The 18,099-nt window shown below is 38.2% G+C and overlaps 1 protein-coding gene across 1 annotated transcript in view; it reads left to right on the top strand.

Annotated features, from left to right (window-relative positions):
• The first annotated feature begins 5,592 nt into the window (after positions 1–5,592).
• CSMD3 (CUB and Sushi multiple domains 3) overlaps positions 5,593–18,099 on the top strand; it is a 1,293,678-nt gene continuing 1,281,171 nt past the window's right edge. Inside the window, exon 1 of the mRNA XM_012443291.2 lies at positions 5,593–6,035. Coding sequence (XP_012298714.2) covers positions 5,858–6,035 — 178 coding nt within the window. The 5' untranslated portion in view covers positions 5,593–5,857. The remainder of the gene's footprint in view (positions 6,036–18,099) is intronic.

Below are 18,099 nucleotides of genomic sequence, written 5' to 3'. Positions count from 1 at the left end.
AATAAGGACAGTACAAATTTTTTAAAAGATAATAATGAATTAACTGGATGATAACTTCTGGGTATGAAGTCAAATATATACTACATTTTTATAATAATCTTGATATATTTTATATCTTATAAAATCTTCAATTTGATTTATGTTCTCCAAATATTTATGGATTTTTTATCTGTTTGTTTTTTTGAGATGGGGTCTCATTCTGTTACCCAGACTAGAATGTAGTGTCATGATCTTGGCTCACTGCAACCTCTGCCTTCTGGGTTCAAGCAATTTTCCTGCCTCAGCCTCCAGAGTAGCTGGGATTACAGGCGTGTACCACAATGCCCCACAAATTTTTGTATTTTTAGTAGAGATGGGGTTTCACCATGTTGGCCAGGCTGGTCTTGAACTCCTGACCTCAGGTGATCCTCCTGCCTAGGCCTCCCAAAGTGCAGAGATTACAGGCGTGAGCCACCGCGCCTGGCTATTTATGTATTCTTAGAGCATTTGAAACTGTTACTACATAACTATACAGTGTACGTGAGTTTAAAGAATGATGACCAAACGAGCTGCTATACGGGGAATTGAGGTTTATTCAGATGATGTCAGTGACACAATTTTATTACTGATAAAGCACAGAGACCTGGATTATCTTGATTATTGAGCAAAGCTACCTTTTGCTTAACTTTTTATTTTTATTCTTCTATGAAAAGATAATTTACATAATATCAGCCACAGATGAGCAAGAGAGTAAAACACACCCAAGACAAGCAGAGAAGTCGTTAAAGAATCTCTCTATTCTTTTTTCTTCTCTTTTGGGATAATTACCCAAATGCCCCCCAATTATTTACCATGGTTTCCTCCTTTCAGGAAACAGAGCTCATATAGGGCTTAGCTTAAACTATTTAATATACATAATTTTAAATGTTCCATATTTAAGAAGGCAGCAGTTCAGAAAATTTGAAAGTAGGCAAAATTATTAGACTTGTGGCTCACATAAAAATAAGGGTTTTTTTTGTAGTCAGTCAATATAGTTCAACTGTATGGACAGAGCAATAGATACTGTGCCCATTTTAATGCTTTTCTGTTCTCTTGTTCTTTAAACTGCAACATTACTACTTTTATGTGACATATAAACTTTAATATTGTTCTTAATGTTGTTAATGCTTAAAATACTGAAATGTCTGTTAAGCTTCAGTATTAATGATATTGCAAGAGGAGTCAGGACATAAGAGGAATGAATTCCTAGGAAGGCACACTTAGGAACTCTTCCAACAGGCCCGTCTCCACCACTCTACAATGGTTCCTGATTTACAGCAGGAAGGACACACATTTTAATCAGCTTGATAAATTATCTTCTTAAATATTGCTGTTTTAAAGAAAATTACTTTAGCATGAATACTAGGTCTCTTGCCTTCCTTTTTCTTCAACAAATAAGGACATTTATAAATCAAGGTAACACATAGACTTAAATTAGAATTCCCTCATTATTCTAGATTCAACATTTAAATTCAAATATTTTATTTCCCAGGAGTTGGAGAGGTCAGACATGACTGATCCAAGAATCAGCATTTATTGAAAATGAGAAAAATGAGTTCTTCTTTTTCCCCTACTCTCCTGGCAATGAATTCTATATAAAAACTGCAAATGAGCAGGAAAATGTCTACTTGGTATTTGTAATCATTAACATTTTATCTTACTCTAAATAGTTTTTTTCCCACATACCCACAGATTTGATTTTCAGCCTTTTAATTAAATGTGTGTGTATCTGTCTGTGTGTGTGTGTGGTGGAGGGGATGTATGTCTACAGTCAATGAAAATTTAGTTTTAAAAGGCAGGGAACATTAATATTAAAAAAAAAAAATAAACTACTTCACTTGTGAGAATCCCCATGTAATCCTGCATGTTTATTATATAAACCGAAAAAAAAACCACTTTCTAAGTTTATAACTGTCAAAAGTATATACTTCTTTTTGAAATTAAAGGTAATCCCCTTTCCACATTTTTATGTTGTGTTTCTCAGTGTACTCATTTTGTTTTGATTATTTTATTCATTTTTCTTTAATATTGCTTCTATGGTGCTAAAACATAGTAGATAAATGTTGAAGGGGCTAGTTTAACACTGGGCAATTTTTGGAGAGGGGTTTATTTTCTCTTTTTTAGTGCAATTCAGTCCTGTTTTAAGATCAAAGTTAATTGTATTCCATAGGTACGTTGGGAAGGAGCTGAAAAGGTATGGAAATCTGGTCTTTCTAGTTGAAAGATCTTGTCCATTTCTGATTTCACTTCTTTTTAAAAGCTCTTAAGGGAACTTAATAGTTGTAATTGTCTTGATGATCCTTGCAAATCACATTTTTACCACAACCTATATGTGGAAAGATCAATAAGCTGCAAGAAGTAAATAAAAATAAAAAACAGAGGAGGAATTTTAGTAACTGGTAAGTATAAAACAGACACAAGTTTTTATTTATATGTGTACATATATTCTAAAATTTTATCACATAAACTATAAATTATTGCTTTTCTATAATTATGTATCAAATATACTATAAAAATGATTTACTCTTTTTGTTACTATACTATTTCAAAATAAGCATCTTTCGGAGCTAGCATAGAGTATAGTACAGTAGGGAAGCATATTAACTCTGAAATCAGGCCCCATAGGTTCATACTTCTTACATGGGTTATTCAGGCAGGGCAAGATAATTAACTTCTATGTGTATCAATTTTTTTCATCTGTAAAATTAGGATTGTTGTACTGCTTGTCTCAGAAAGTAGTGAGGATTGAATAAGATATGTTATGTAAGCATAGCACAATACCTAATGTACAGTAAGCACCTGAAGTTTGCTATTGTTAGCTATTTTTCCATAATTTATTTCTATTGTATTACACTAACGAATGTATAGCTGTGTTGTTTTTCTACAGATCAGCTACAATAGATAATTTATTTCTTCTGAATGTAGACACTGTTTTTTGTTGTTGTTGTTGTTGTTGTTGTTGTTGTTGTTGTTTCTTAGCTTATGGAGAAACTAAAGGATTCCCACTCAGGATTGTGGCTGAAAATTTTATGTTTCTGGAATGCCTCTGGAAATCTTTCCTTAAAGAGGATGCTGTTCCCCATGAAAGACTAGTGAGATTTAGCACTAAACACCTTGGAGTAAACACCAAAGCTCCTGATAGTGACTTTGGATAAGCCACTTTAGCGCCTCATGCCTTAACTTTTTCTGTCTGTGAAATATTATTTTCGATCCTGTCTCAGAAGCTGGAAGACACAGGTAAAAGTGGTTTGTGATTTATTGTGAGCTGCAGAAACTAGATACTAGAGTATTGTTCAATATATTATGAGATTCCAGATAAATCTTTTAACAACCTCACATGAAATGATAGGCAGGATTCATTTAGGGAAAGATAATTGGATTACAGGATTAGCCATGTGTTTGCAAATAAATATCAGAAATTCGTATCTTAGTAGTAATCTTTATGGTCTTCTAATCAAAGTTTACTTACTTCGTGCACAATAATTACTGTTAAAATGCCCTGTCTTTTGAGAAAGGGTTTTTAGGGTTTGGTTTATTTGTTTTTTGCCATGAAGCCCTCCGGTCTGGATGTATAGCCATGTGTTATATGTTCAAATAGATTGCATAAATAAAAAGTAAATTAAGTTTAGGTGACTAACCTCCGGACACTTGGTGAGGAGGGTGTTGTTGAGCATCCTCGTTAAATCCAAGGACCTGTTTGCATCTCTAACTGGTTGTCCAGCCCAGCAAACGTAACAGCAGCAACACCACATGCTGACATCTTGACTGAAATCAATGCCAGAGCAGCTGCCAAGGTGGCTAAGCAGGCTAATGACGTTTCCAATGCTGATTCTCCCAGTCAAGGGCTAGTCCCTACCTTGTTGCCCACTCCCCTTTGAAACCTGTATATGCAGACAATGAAACAGAGCACCGAAGGGAAGGGACAATATTCTGCCTCTGGGCTCTTAAAGTACCTCTCTGAATTTAATGAGGTCAATTGGGCGTCTACAGCTTTTACCTTTTGCTACAGCTCCGTACCAGGAGTGAAATCCCTCTCTAACACACAGACACACACAGGCATGCACACGCATATGTACTGTAAAATACACTTGGGAAAACACCCACGCGTGGCAAAACACTCTATTTTTCATAAACACGCACATTTACTTCTCACTACAGCGCGCTTACGCTCGCGCGTGTGTAGACACACACACACCAACTGGGAGAATCACAGACCCACACACAATGCCACGTACCCCGAGAGCTCAGAATCCTTCCTACGCCTGCAGATTAAACTCACTCGCCACGCAGACCTATGGACGCTCACAGTGAGCCCACTTGCAGGAGCAGAACCCCCACCAGATGCTACCTCCTTGCTCTACTGAGCGGGCAGCTTCAATGCGAGCCAAGGGACAAAAGCTGGCTGGGGTAATGGTGTGGTGCACGGGACCAAACCCATTGTGTGTGCACAGTGCGGGGAGCTGCAAACTCAAGTTGGGCAGTCCTCTAGACTAAGCCTCGTAGATAGGCGCTCACGCCCCTGATGTCCTGAGGCAGGCAAATGGAGCTACACGCAGCAGCAGCAATTACCTGTTCCAGAGCTAGAGCTGTGGCACTCCCCACTCCTGAAAGGGGACCAGATTCCCGAAAGATCAGTTCACCAATCAGTCGCCTGACCTAAGGAACTTGTTCGTTGAAAGATTTGGGTCAGGACTGACAAAAATCAAGGAGCACGACATGCTGGTCTTGGGGACACAGCTCCCCTACACCAAGGGTTGAGAAAAACAGGGTCCCTTACACATGTGAAGGAGGAACGGGCGACTCAAAGACGACCAGTAGATGGCGCAAGAACTCTTCCCTTGTGCAATCTTAACCCTTGCGTGCTACAAGGGGCGGCCAGATACAGATGCATAGATACATACATTTTTCGTTTTGAAAGAAACCCCCTATTTACATATTTGGTGCCGATTCAGAATTAAGACAAATGGGTCTGTTCTAGATAATACCACAGATAAAGTAGTTGAACTGCGGCGCACACCAACTGAAAAGGGGGTTGGGAGGATGAAAAAACGAACTATTTGAGGAAACGACACTGACTTCCCTCCCCACCCCACCCCCGCCCAGGCCACGGATGAAATCCTTTTACCGAATCAAAAAACCCGGTTACGGGTTTACACGTACTCATTTGAATATGTAAATACATGTGTGCAAATACATTCTTCTCTGTAGGAAAGAAGAATTTATTTGAGAAAATTCTGTGATTTCCTTTTTCAATTAAATCACGGGATAATAAATGCGAGAAGCCTGCCTGAAATATACTGCAACTACAGTAGTAACACATGTCCCATTATAACGACGTGGGCATCGATGGAGACCGATTCATTATCATCACGGTTTCCCCAAAAGCAACACAGATCCTCCGATTAAAATATTCCTTTGACATGCTTCTGTATTCGCAGGCTGCAACGGAGAGCTCACTAGCATATTATTTCTTGGGCTGCTTTTACAGGCAGAATTGATCTATTCGGGGAAAAAAGCAAGCCCCTTAATTTCAAACATTGTGCGGAGTTTATCAGAAAGCGGAGCTGGGTTTTAAGAGGCTCACTAGTGGTTTCTGGTGGTTGCTATAAAGAGCTAGAATTAGGGTAGATTTTGGTGGAGGGGAAAAAACGCACAAGAAAAGACAGAATCCAGAGTAGCGGAGACTTTGTGCCCCCGTTGGAGAGATGGTTGAGTCCTCGTCAAGGTTGCTGTGGTATCCCAGAAACACCATTCACTCCGAGCTGTGACCGCGCACCAACAACAGCAACAACTCCACTGCGCCGGGCTGAGGAGCAGGAATTAGGAGCTCGAGAATAATATGAAAGGGATCCGCAAAGGGGAAAGCCGAGCAAAGGACTCCAAACCCCGGGAGCCTGGCACGCGAAGATGCGCTAAATGTGGCCGCCTAGACTTCATCCTGATGAAGAAAATGAGGATTAAAAGTGGATTTACGTTTTGGAACCTCGTCTTTTTATTGACGGTGTCTTGTGTGAAAGGTAGGTCTGCTTTGGGGTCCCCTCCGCTTTGGATGCAGGTGGGCTGACTTGTACATGGAGAGAGGCTGGCAGCTTACTTTGCAATTTGCACCGATAAAATAATCATGATAATACTAAAGAAGGAGTTGATTCACAGCTTGTTCTCCACCCCCCGTCAGATAGGAAATGCATTTTGCTTGCCAGATTTGGCGTTCAATGCGGTGATTGAGCTTGTGCTCAATAAATATTCTTGCAGTATGCTCAAACGAATACGTGAGTTGATTAGTATAGCCTCTAACTAGTGGATATCCAGGCAGAATTCCTCTGCAAGACTTTTCTTAGTGATGAGGATTACCTTGATTTCTCGTCAGATCAGTAGGGTTTGATGCCTTGGGTGAAATACTTATATTAAAGACACTGGTATAAATGCTTTTTAACCCTTTCAGGGAAGAAAGTTACCGACGTGCTAGAAATGTGTTGATTTTCAATACATTAGGGTACAGGGATATTCCAAGCACTGCCACACTAACACCAACATGAATGTCTGCATGCATATGTATGTAAATTATTTCTACGTGGGCTTCTATGCAATGTTAAATGTAGGGGAGCTTCCCTAGGACCTGTGGTAGAGGTTTGGTCAAAAATGAGGCTTTCAAGGGGTCTGAAATGCCATGAAGTGTAAAGAACCACCTTAGGGGATGAATGAAGGTAGAAGGAAAGTCATTAGCTGACGACCAAAAAGAAAATCCCCAGCAAGTCTCAGCGTTCAGACAGGTAGAGTGTCACATGCACAGACAAGGGGAGGGGGTGGGTGGAATGTAAAACGTATTCCCAAACAGGAAGGCAAGGGACAGTCAGGATCATTGGAAAAAGAGCTGTCCTTAGGAAAAAAAAAATGGATCCATAGCTATCTTCCACAACTTCTCCTGCACCCTGCTGCCCATTAATTGCTGCAAAGAATACTCAGGAGGTGTTTATGACTCATGCCATCATTTTTTGAACAATCACTTCTCCATACTCATGGCAGCTCGAATAGACGCGATGGATGTCGCGTTCAGTAAGCTAGTTTTAAATCCGGGGTGTCTGTGTGTCGCGGGGGCGGGCAGGGGACGGCGGGAAAGGGGGTGCTGTTTTGGCCCAGGCGCGCCACGGCTGTCAACACAAACTGGACGCTTCTTCCTTTGTAAAGGAGTGCCTCTCTGAACCGCAATCGGCCGCCTCTCTATGAAACAGTTTATTGTCCAGCTTGCAGCTGGCTGTCCCCCCACGGAAGGCGACTTATTTGCATTCAGTGGAAATGATAATTCATGTTTTGGGAGGAGGGAGCTGAAGAGGTTATCTCTCCCTCTACTATGACCAATGATGGGTGGCATGTATCGAATTTTAATTTACATCCCAAAATGCCAGTAAGTCGTCCCAGTCTCTGTGGCAGCAACTGCCTTGTAATCCCAACCTGCTTCTTAAAGCTTGATTTTTCTTTTCCCTCTGGGGCCTCAGAGTAGCTCAGAGCCGAGAAGCTTGTCCTAAGTGACACAACTACACTGCCTAATGTACAAAACGCCTCTCAAGTTGCTTGCAAGGTTTCTTTGTCGTTAGCTCGACGTGTGAGGAGCCACACATTTACGCTTAGTTCGCCTGCCACTGGGAGTTGGTGGTTAATGGATGGCCCTGGGGCTGCCTGCGAGACGCGCGCTCCGCGTGGGGGAGGCGCGGATAGCCAGCAGCAGCCCTGGCAGAAAAACGTTAAGGGTGGTTCCTGCGAGAAGATGACCAGGGTTTAAGTGCGAGTTTTCATGTGATACCTGTTGAGCCAAAACACATTCGGGGGGCAGATGAGGGGGAGGGAAGTCTCCGAAGCGGGGCGAGCATTCCAGCTTGACAAACGCCGATCCGCGCCGCCTGCAATTACAGCCCTGGCAGCCCGCACCTACCGTATTTTCCGAATGAGATGCGCCGATAGAAAGGAAAGGCGCGTTAATTTACTTCGGACTGATACAATCGGTTTAGCATTGGAGATATTGAGAAGGAAGAAGAGTTTGTGATAGCCTTCTTTGATTCTGTACAAAATCAATGTTCTACAGACCGTACGTAAAACATTTTTTTTTTCAACGTCAATAAAGTTCTTCATTGTCACTCATCTGGCACTTGGAAGGCATCTCCTACATTTCACGACTTGGAACATTGTCCCCAAATTCTGAGAAACTTGCAGAGGTTGTATGTTCTAGACCTGCTGTCAACCTCCGAATGATGTCAGTTTTGATATGTGCTTCTTACTTTCCCTTTCCTCATTTTATTTTAATTTAATCTGTCTCAAGGCTTTTCTAAAGCCAAGATTGCTGTGATGCCTTAAACGTAGTTTGCCTCAATGTCTATTCTCGCTTTTGTCTTCTACACTCTTCTGGAATGTCAGGTCCACGAAAAATCTCAGACTGCAGAGTCGTTGTAAGGATTTTGCAGGTTCTAATCCAGACTAGCTTGAGGGTCCAGAAAGTCCGAGGCAGGCAGTTTTCCACGTGAACAGCTCTAGCCACGAGTATTCCACCATCTGCCTACAGTTTTCATCCCTCCACCATCTCACCTCTGCGTGCAATAGCAATGACAAAGAGGCTCAGTGGGAGGAAACGCCACAGAGTGTAAGATAAAGTGGTCTTAGGTAGGCCTGAACCACTCGGGTGGGGCTGAAAAGGAAAACAACCTTTCCTTGGCATTTCATTTCCACTGTCATCATGTGAAATAAAAGGCTGTGGAGGGCACCAAATTGAGGGGTGGGGCAGGGCAGGTGCTACTTAGACTTGATCCATGCCTGTTTCAAATTGAAACCACGCACACACAAACATACACACACACACCCCCACACATACTTAGAGAGGCAGAGGTTTCTGAAATGCCTCCGGCTGCAGTGTGTCTGTTTAGGTCTCACCCAGATAGAAACCGTGAATCTCCAAGTCGTGCTTAAGCGTCCCGCCCCTGTAAAGAGACACCCACGGGACGTTTTCCCACGCTGCTTGTCAATGGATCCCAGGGGGAGCACACGCCATGCAGCGAAGGTACTGCGAAGGCACAGAAGGTACCCCGGTAGGCAGCAGGTGGGAGACCAAGTGCGGCGTCCCGCACCCCACGCCAGAGCGTCTTTCCAGGGATTCTCACCAGAGAGACTTCGTGAAGGATCCACGTTTCTGCATGTTCTGAGACTCCAAGGAGATACTACTCCTGCCATTGAAGTCTTTTGGAAAAGTGGAAATCTCATCCTCTCCCGCAGTTAGTTGCTGCTGGAGAGGGGCGCGGGTGTCTATGAGGGGGAAGAGCTGCCAGAGGCGCTCATTAGCACCTTTTACTGACGCCCGCCCTGGTGGCCAAGTCTGGAGCTTTCAGCCCCGCTGTGTCCCCGGAGACTGACACCCTCAGTCCTCGCCCAGAAGGCGACAATCTTTCCCAATACGTCAGGCGAAGATCTGTCTTAGCTTGAGAGAGCTTTACAAAGGTGGCTGGGGGGAGGTACATCAATGTCTTTTCAAAACAATAACGGCAAACAAAAACCCACCTAGCCCTCACCATGATAACATCCCTTCCCCCAATACCAGCAGGAATAAGACACCCACTGGAAGGTAACCTTCGTGTTTGAGTCAGGGGTCTCTGTCCTGCTGTACTTTGGACAGGCGCCCCGCCCTTACATCTCTTTCCTTTGGGAATACTTAATTTCTTCAAAAAGACCAGCCTCTCTGAATTTTTCTTGCATCACCCGAGGTTGAAACTGGGTGGTTGATTTGGCTCTTGGCCTGTGCGTGTGTGCGTGTGTGTGTGTATGTGTTGCTGGGAGGAGGACACGTGAATTGACACGGAGAAACCTTTAGGAGGCTGTGAGGGTGGGTGTGAGTGTGTCCTAGGCGGAAACGCCTGGCGGGTAACAGGACGCTCATGTTCCCTGAACTCCAGATGGTCGGCGGCGCTGCGACCACTGCTGTCACGATCAGGCAGAGGTGCGGAGGAAGCTCCCTTTCTCCAAGCGGACCGCAGCGCTGTCCTCACTCAAATAACTTATCTAAGACATACTCGGGGAGTTGGGAAAGCACATTGGGAAAACAACCAGTGAGGATTGTGTCTCCTTTGCAACCTCCCCGTCCCCTAGACCCGTTCGAAGGTGAGGGAAAGGCCAGCAGGAGGGCAGCCGCCAGGCTCCAGTGCTGCAAGGGCTTAGCTGGACTCTAAGGGAGAGAGCAGAAGAAATTAAACAGCACAGGGTCATCTGAGTAGCCAAGGTGGTCCTCTCCCACCAGCCCCGCTGGAGTGGCCAGCTAAGGGGCTGACACAGGGGCACGCACAGGGATTGCTGCGTATTGCAGAATAACAATGAAGGAGGACAACCAAAGGAAGAAAGCTCACCTCAGGCTTGAGGCGGGTTCTCTTCTCCCTGAACGCGGTCCTGCCTTTGGGGAGGCTTTGCACCACCGACTTGCTAAGTTAACCCAATATACCGGCCCAACAGGGTTTGAACGGTTACCAGAATTCGGAGCTGAACTTCACTGGACAGTTAGCTTGTTGAAAGCCTTCTGAAATGTCCTTTTGCAGCACCGTACTTTCTGGAATCATCTGGTTGGGCAGGAGGGGGGGTGCTGCAATCACGCACTCATTGGAAGAGTATGTGAGCAGAAATAATTAAGAAGCAGGTTTCAGCGTCTTGAAAACCTGATGCCAGCTCCCTTGAGATCCTTCAAGGAGAAAAAGAGTAGAATTACTAAATAAATTAAGTACTTCAGGAGCAAAGGCTTGGTTCCAGTAGTTATTACCGTTCATGATCTTAATTAGAATTTCTATTTGTGGGGTAGCTGAATAGGTTTGGAGTTTACACGTCTTTTCCCCCAACAGAAAATTTGGTGACTACAGAACAGTGAAATAATAAATAGACAGGAAATGTCATCTGTACATGGTTCCAAATACAGTAAAACTCTATCATAAGTGAGAGCTGATAAAAACAATAAAAACTAGGAGAGGTGTGCACTTAATAATGCCTTCGTACTCCTGTGGGGGGGGGGGGGGAACATCTGACGTTAAAACGCTTTTCTAAGATCTCAAATGCAAAAAAAGTGAAAGGAATTAAAGTTTACTTCCTTAGCCTCCAAATGTACTACTCTGTTTATTGCAAAGGGTGTTTCTCTTCTACTTATTCACCACGGCTTCAGAAATGGCTTAAAGATATCAAACACCTTCAATATTTTGTTTATTTTAAAGCACCAAGCAGCCTGGTAAGGCACCAGTTCCTTTAGGCAACATGACCATTTGAGAAAATACGCCATCTTGTACTTTGAATTCTAAGATTTAAGAGATTAGATATAAAATGGTGGCAAATGAAAGATTAAGAAAAGAACGTGTAAGATACAAATAAAATCTAATAACATTTTGTTTTATCTACATATGCATTAAAACAGAGCTTTAGTTTTATTTTCCCTGTCTCTTTCTTCTGTTCCCTTTACTCATAATCCAAAGGAGTATATAATTTAGGAATACAGCAGAAATACTGATTTGGACTTAGGATGAGTATGAGAATGGTGCCAGAATAGACACTATGGTTACCAAAGTCAACTTTCTGCTCTGAGAGTGAGCAGGTGGGTGATTCACGGCATTTTCCAATATACCTATCTCCATGCTTGCAAGATTTTCTCAGAATTAGGCCCCTTGTGAGGCTCCTATTCTCTTTAGGAACACCATTTTTAAAAGTTTCACTGAGAAAAAGCAATTGATTGAAGACCTTCCCGTATTCACAGACTCAGTGCTGATGGTTACCTTTCCTTCTCTTTAGGTTCCAGTCTTGCAGCCATCAAATATATTTCATGTCTTAAGGGCCTTTGCTAAGCTGTTGTTTGGTGCTGGTTGAGGATTTCTAATGATCAATATTTTCTATATAGTGATAATGTGTTGCTAGCAACCCAATTTGAAATCACTAAAATGTCTAAATTTACATTAACATATGCATCATATACCTGTGGTTGGGTGGGAAAATAACAATGATAATTACGTGGCATTAGGTATCACCACATTATTCAGTTCAGGCCCTTAAATGTTTGGACTACAGTGATTTTCAAAGTGTTCTCCAACAAGTAGTACCAGCATCCTCTAAAACCGTTTTAACAATAAAAATACCCCAGGTTCCCAGATGAGGTCTGTTGAATCGGATGCTTTGGGAGTTGGGCACAGACACTGGTGGTTTTAACAAGTCATCCGGATAGTCCCGATGCACTCTAAATTTTGAGCACCACTGCAGTAAAGTAGAAAGAGCAAGGGCTCTGGAGCCACTGAAGATCAAATAATGATTGTGCCAACAATTATCTTTGGACTAGCAATTCAATTTTCCTAAGCCTCAGTTTTATTATCTGTAAAAAATAAAATACATTATATTATTAGTGGGTTTATAGGGAGATGGCATAAATCATGTACCTAGCCCAGTGCTTGGCACTAGTAGCTACTGCCGATATTCAAATAAATTTGAACATGCAAAGCCTGTATGAACTCGCTCACACTTTATCTCTAACACCACCACCTTTACTTTTCCATAACAGTAAATAAAAGTGTAGCCTCTTCTCACTAGCTATTATTTCACTTTGGCTAAGTTCCCAGGCTGTTATACAGCTGAGAAACACTCTGAACTTCTGCTTATCACCTTTACACATTTACTTCTGGTGCTGGCTCTATGAGTAAGGGGCAGACTCACAGCTTAAAAAAAAAATGCTACCTCTGCTTCTGTGCTGATTTCATCCCTTGCATTCTGATATTGATTTCTTTTAATAGTGATTGATTAATGTACTAACATGAATTTGTTCATCTTGTCACAAATCATGACATTCATAGGTCCTTAAATATCAGCTAGTTTACTGCTCATATATTATAAAATAACTGAACATGCCAAGAAAGGATAAGTAACTTTTTGGTAGTTTACAAAGACCATTAATATCAGAACTGAGACTAACTCACAGAGCATTTGAGCTCATGTTCAATTCTCTTTCTAATTTACTTTCTCAATTTTATTAAAAAGTTAGATCAGATAGCACCAATGAACATAGTCAATCACAAAAATTACTATTTAAGTACTATATATTGATTACTATGAGTAATTATATATTTGTGGTAAAATTTAAAACACGGTAATTACTTATTTTCTGGAAGACAAAAGGAGATAATTATGGAATGAAAAACTTTTTTAAGACTGATACAATGTGTACTTCAAATAAATAACTAATTGTATCTTCAGTAAAGTTTATTTCTTGACATTGCAAGTCTATAAATAAAATCAGTGTATTGACTTTTTCATGTCTCAAAAGAACTTTGAGGGGCAGTATTTAATATCAAATTTTTATTTCTTATAATCTGTATACAATTTCTGACTTAAAAGCTTTTAAATCTACAGAAATGGTTCTTAATTTATTTTTTCATGAGATTCATTATGTTTAAGTCATATTTATATGAGATTTATGTATTCTCTCTAGTTTACATTTTCATCTGCATATTTTTTCACTTGATATATATAAGACAATTATCATTAAAAATTCTATCAGATACAATACATTTTATAAATATTAATAGTATAAGAACAATCAATATGTTAAGTGGTTATCTTCTATTTTAGTGATATGTAAAATATTTTAAAGTCTTTTTATGATATGAGAATAAAATTTGCAAAGTTAATAAATTCTACTGTTTGATGAGCTGAAATGTTGAGAAAATGGTTGAAATATGTAAAAAGTAATGAGTGATTCCCTTAAAAAGCTAAGTCTGTAATGTTTAAGATCATGAAGTTTTTCTTTGCTTGATGCAATTTTTAAAGGAATACTTATGATCACGAGTTTAAAATAATAGTGAGGATTTTCTTTTAACTATGACATTAAAACAATATGACCACATACCACTTTGAGAGGAATTTTGTAAATAGAAACACACTTCATAAAAGTAGACTTACTACATCTCAAATAAGTAAAAAAGCAAGGGCTTCTGTCATAGTTTTCTCTTATACAAGTTTACCTAGTTGACTCCAGAATGCTTAGAGTTAATTACTATATAGAGAGGATATGAGACATTCTATATTTTGGGAAATAGTACCAGGATAAAATTATTTGTTGTGTCTTTTCATGTGTAATGCTCTATGCTAAGCCCTTAACTAAAGTGTCCTTTACGTCTCAGACAGTTCTCTCCTTCCTTATATTCCTGTACTGAATTCTAATAAGTATCTCTGAGATAGCTATTATCTCCTATATAGAGATTATTACATCCATTTTCATATAATACACATTTTCTTGAGTCCGGAGTTCAATGATTTGCCAGGATCATACAGTTAGCTAGGGGTTAAGCGAAATCTGAAAGGATAATAGATTCATAAGCTCATAGACTTGCCCAAAATCTAAAAGAAAAATGTAAATGACTAAGTTACCAATTAAACTTCTCCATTTTTAAGAGAAAAACTGAGTCCCTGAAAATTTAATTTAGAAGGAATCTTAATATCAATATTCATTTTATATATATTTATTTCTATGTAACTGTGGGTTACATTATAATATATAATGCAACAATAACATATAACTTGATTGGTTTTGTAATTTTCAACATCTTTCACTTAACTTGACTAACTTTATTCTCTAAATGGTCCTATACAATGGATATAAAAATACTTCCTACTTTTATAATCAATAGTAAGCAAAGTAATTCATAGGTAATACATAAGTTAAATATTATACTATAAAATCTAACACTAGTACATTAAGTATGAAAAACAAAAGTAAACATTATAAACCTTAGTTCCTAATGCAGAGCTCTTGAGTAAAATTTAAAATGTGTGAATGTAGATAAATTTATGAACTTCACACAGGAAATAATTTGTGAATACAAAAATTGTATCATAAGGATTGAAAAATAAAATTGTTTCACTTGTATCTTAATCTTCCACTCAGCTCTATAGAATTTAAAGGATATGAAAGTTCTCATAGTGTCCTCAGTCTAATGTTTACTAGGCAGGAAATATACATTAGGTTTATTTGTGAGGGCAAATATATATTTTTCAAAATTAAAATATTCATATCCAACTTCCATTCATAAAGTTTATTTCAGTCCATAAGTGCCCATAGTTAAAAATACAGGTGTAGCTGTGAATCTTCATATAAAAGAGGGGACAGGCCAGAGAAATGAAATGACTTGCCAAGCTAGAGAGTGCAAACCAGTCTTTACCTGTCCAGTGTACTTTTCTTGTATTTGATATTGCTTTATGAGCCTCTTTTTTTCTTAGACCTAATTGGTTTATGAGAGTAAAGTTCATTGAAAGGAGAGACCACTGTGCCTACCCCAAAGTCCAGATCAGAATTAAAACTATACTTTTTGAACCAATTGTGTAAGGAGACATAGATACATGAGTATAATAATATAGGCAAATTGGTAACTTCACATACAATCTAAAGATTAACTTAAGAATTAACTGGGAGGGGGGAATATGATATATATTAGTCTACAAAAGGAAAAAATACTTTTATTAAATTATACTTAAGTGCTCAAATTTAGTGTTACTTTTTTTGTGAAGATGATTAAATGCATTTTCATATGTAACTATATTACTTTTGTCATTTCTAAACTTTATAGGCTCTCCCAATATAAACTACCCTTTTTCTACATGCATTATTAAAGCTTTATTTGTTGTTACATTTTCAGGAATTTTATTTTAACCTGTCTTTTTCATTTTAAAGCTATGTTATCCTAATGATGTCCTCATGTGTATTAGGCATAGGTTATACTTACTGCATTTAACATTTCTTCATAGGCCATTTTTATTTTAAATAGTTTTGATATATGATCTTACAACAGGTAGATGTAGATTTCTTCAACATTAGCAAAGTCTCGGATAAAGGTATATTTATAGTTTATCTCCAAGTCTGTTTCCTACAATTATTTATTCCAAAATTTTATTTAATGGTGAAAATTGATGATCAGCCAAGTTTTTCATTTTAGAATGCATTCTATTTTTGTTAGTATTCATTTGATTTTATTGAGATTTTAAATCACAAATTAACTTGACATTTTATTTTCATGATCTTAGGGAAGGTAGAGAAAGCAACTGATAATCAAAAAAACTTTTCTAAAACTAGTTCACATTCTTATTAGCCATATGTTTCTTCTTTGATAGCTACTTAATAAAACTTTCAGCTGTGGTTTGTTGTTTGATATTATTCCAATTTCTCAAATATGCATTTTAGCTTTCTATGGGGCCATTTTTTTAAATCTTTTTATTTTTTATTTTTTTGCTTGTTTGCATTATGGGAGTTATATGACTTGAAAGATATTTGAGGAAATAATGTTCTTATTTATTTTCTCTTAAAAGACCACATAATGGATACATTGACAATGAAGTTTATCAACTTAGTCAATAATTCAAAAATATAAAGAAACTTCAAATTAAGCTGATTTTTAATTTTTAGAAGTGATTTAGTTTTTATTTTTTAAACTATATTTTCACTATGCAGAAATGGCTTCTCTGAATCCATTATCAGAAGTATAATTTGAATCTTACCTAAATGTTAGTAATGAATTTATACTGAACTACTTGCAATTTCTAATATTGAGCTCTGTGTTGCTAAAGGCTGCATATACAAGATAAGGGATCAAAGTTAGGAAAATGGGCAAAAAAATATATATATATATACAGCTGACTCTTTGGAGGTGAAACAAACTCTACCTTGAATTTATTAACTCCATACTCTAAGTGACCTAACTACGTATTCTAGACAAAATATTTACTCAGTGTTCACAGATATGGAGAAATCTGGAGTTAAGGATTTTGGCTGATTCTAAATCAAAACAGCTGAACTGATTCAAATGTTTTGTGTAAATAAATTTGCATCAAGGCTGCTAATTTGTGTGCCAACTTACAGCTTCCTAGTTTTTAAGATTATGGAAATGATAAAACCTCTAAATGAAGTTTGTAATAGAAATGCTGACAGGCTCATAATTACCTGTATTGAATTCATGTTCAACACTCTTTTTACAGCTTTTTAAAAAACTTTCATCTATAAATCCTGCCAGTAATTGAGTACTCTTTTATTTATTTAATCTTTTTAAAGGAGGTCAAACAGAAACCCTTAAGATCAATTTTCTAGAAAAGTGCTAGAATATCTTTAATATCAGTGTTAGCTTGGCAGTGTTCATTAATATATTAACAAGTAAATATCAGAAATGACATTTTGACCTTATTTTTTATATATTCCCAATTTTTGAGTTCTTAGAAATTAGTCATTTTTCAATAATTTGAAGATTACTATTTATTTTTCCCTGTCTTCACAAAAATTATTAAAAATTCCCTAGTTTAGAAAGATGTTATATTCTAATTATGTAATGCTTTCTAAAGCAAATTCATAAAGGCCTGAAAAGAAATTGGAAGATGTTAGATATATTTAGTTTTATCATTTGCTATTTCATGTAAATATTAAATTAATTGTTTCTATAATTTTCTTTTGGTTAAAGTAAGATTTAGTATATTATGCTTTATGTATTAGAATAGTGTTATTTTGAAGTGAATATTATGGGATTGATAGAATTTAAGTTGCGAAGGATACAGTGATCATTAAGTTTCATTTCTGCAAAACAACTGGTGGCTTATTTATATCGTTCACGTTCCTTCAGCTATCAATTATTTATTGAGAACGAGTATGTATCAGATTCTTGCCTAGACTTTGAGAATACAGAAATGAAGGTCTAGTCCCTATCCTAAAAGAAATCAGTCTATTTGAAGCAGGCTTTCTGTGTTCATGATACCAAAACAATCTGATTATTGTAAAATTGTTTAGTTCTTCAATGGAATTTTCTTCTCATGTAAATATAGGGTTAGTATATATATATATATAAATAAACTACATTTATTTTTATATCATATATATAGTATCTTTACCATATCACAGGTAAATATAACATTCTACAGGTAATATAACATTCTACAGATGCTGTTTGTAACTTTCCAATGAAAGGCATCATTTTTGCAATCTAACCTTATGTAATTTTTCCTTGTAATTTCCAATTAAAATGTTTATTGACTCCCATCTGTTCTACCAACTGATATTAACTAGTT

The sequence above is a fragment of the Aotus nancymaae genome, unplaced genomic scaffold (genome assembly GCF_030222135.1).
Source record: "Aotus nancymaae isolate 86718 unplaced genomic scaffold, 86718_ANA_hifiasm-v0.15.2.pri h1tg000036l, whole genome shotgun sequence".
NCBI classification, from domain to species: Eukaryota; Metazoa; Chordata; class Mammalia; order Primates; family Aotidae; genus Aotus; species Aotus nancymaae.
Note: the sequence above shows the minus strand (reverse complement) of the source record. Positions and strands in the feature narration are given on the sequence as shown.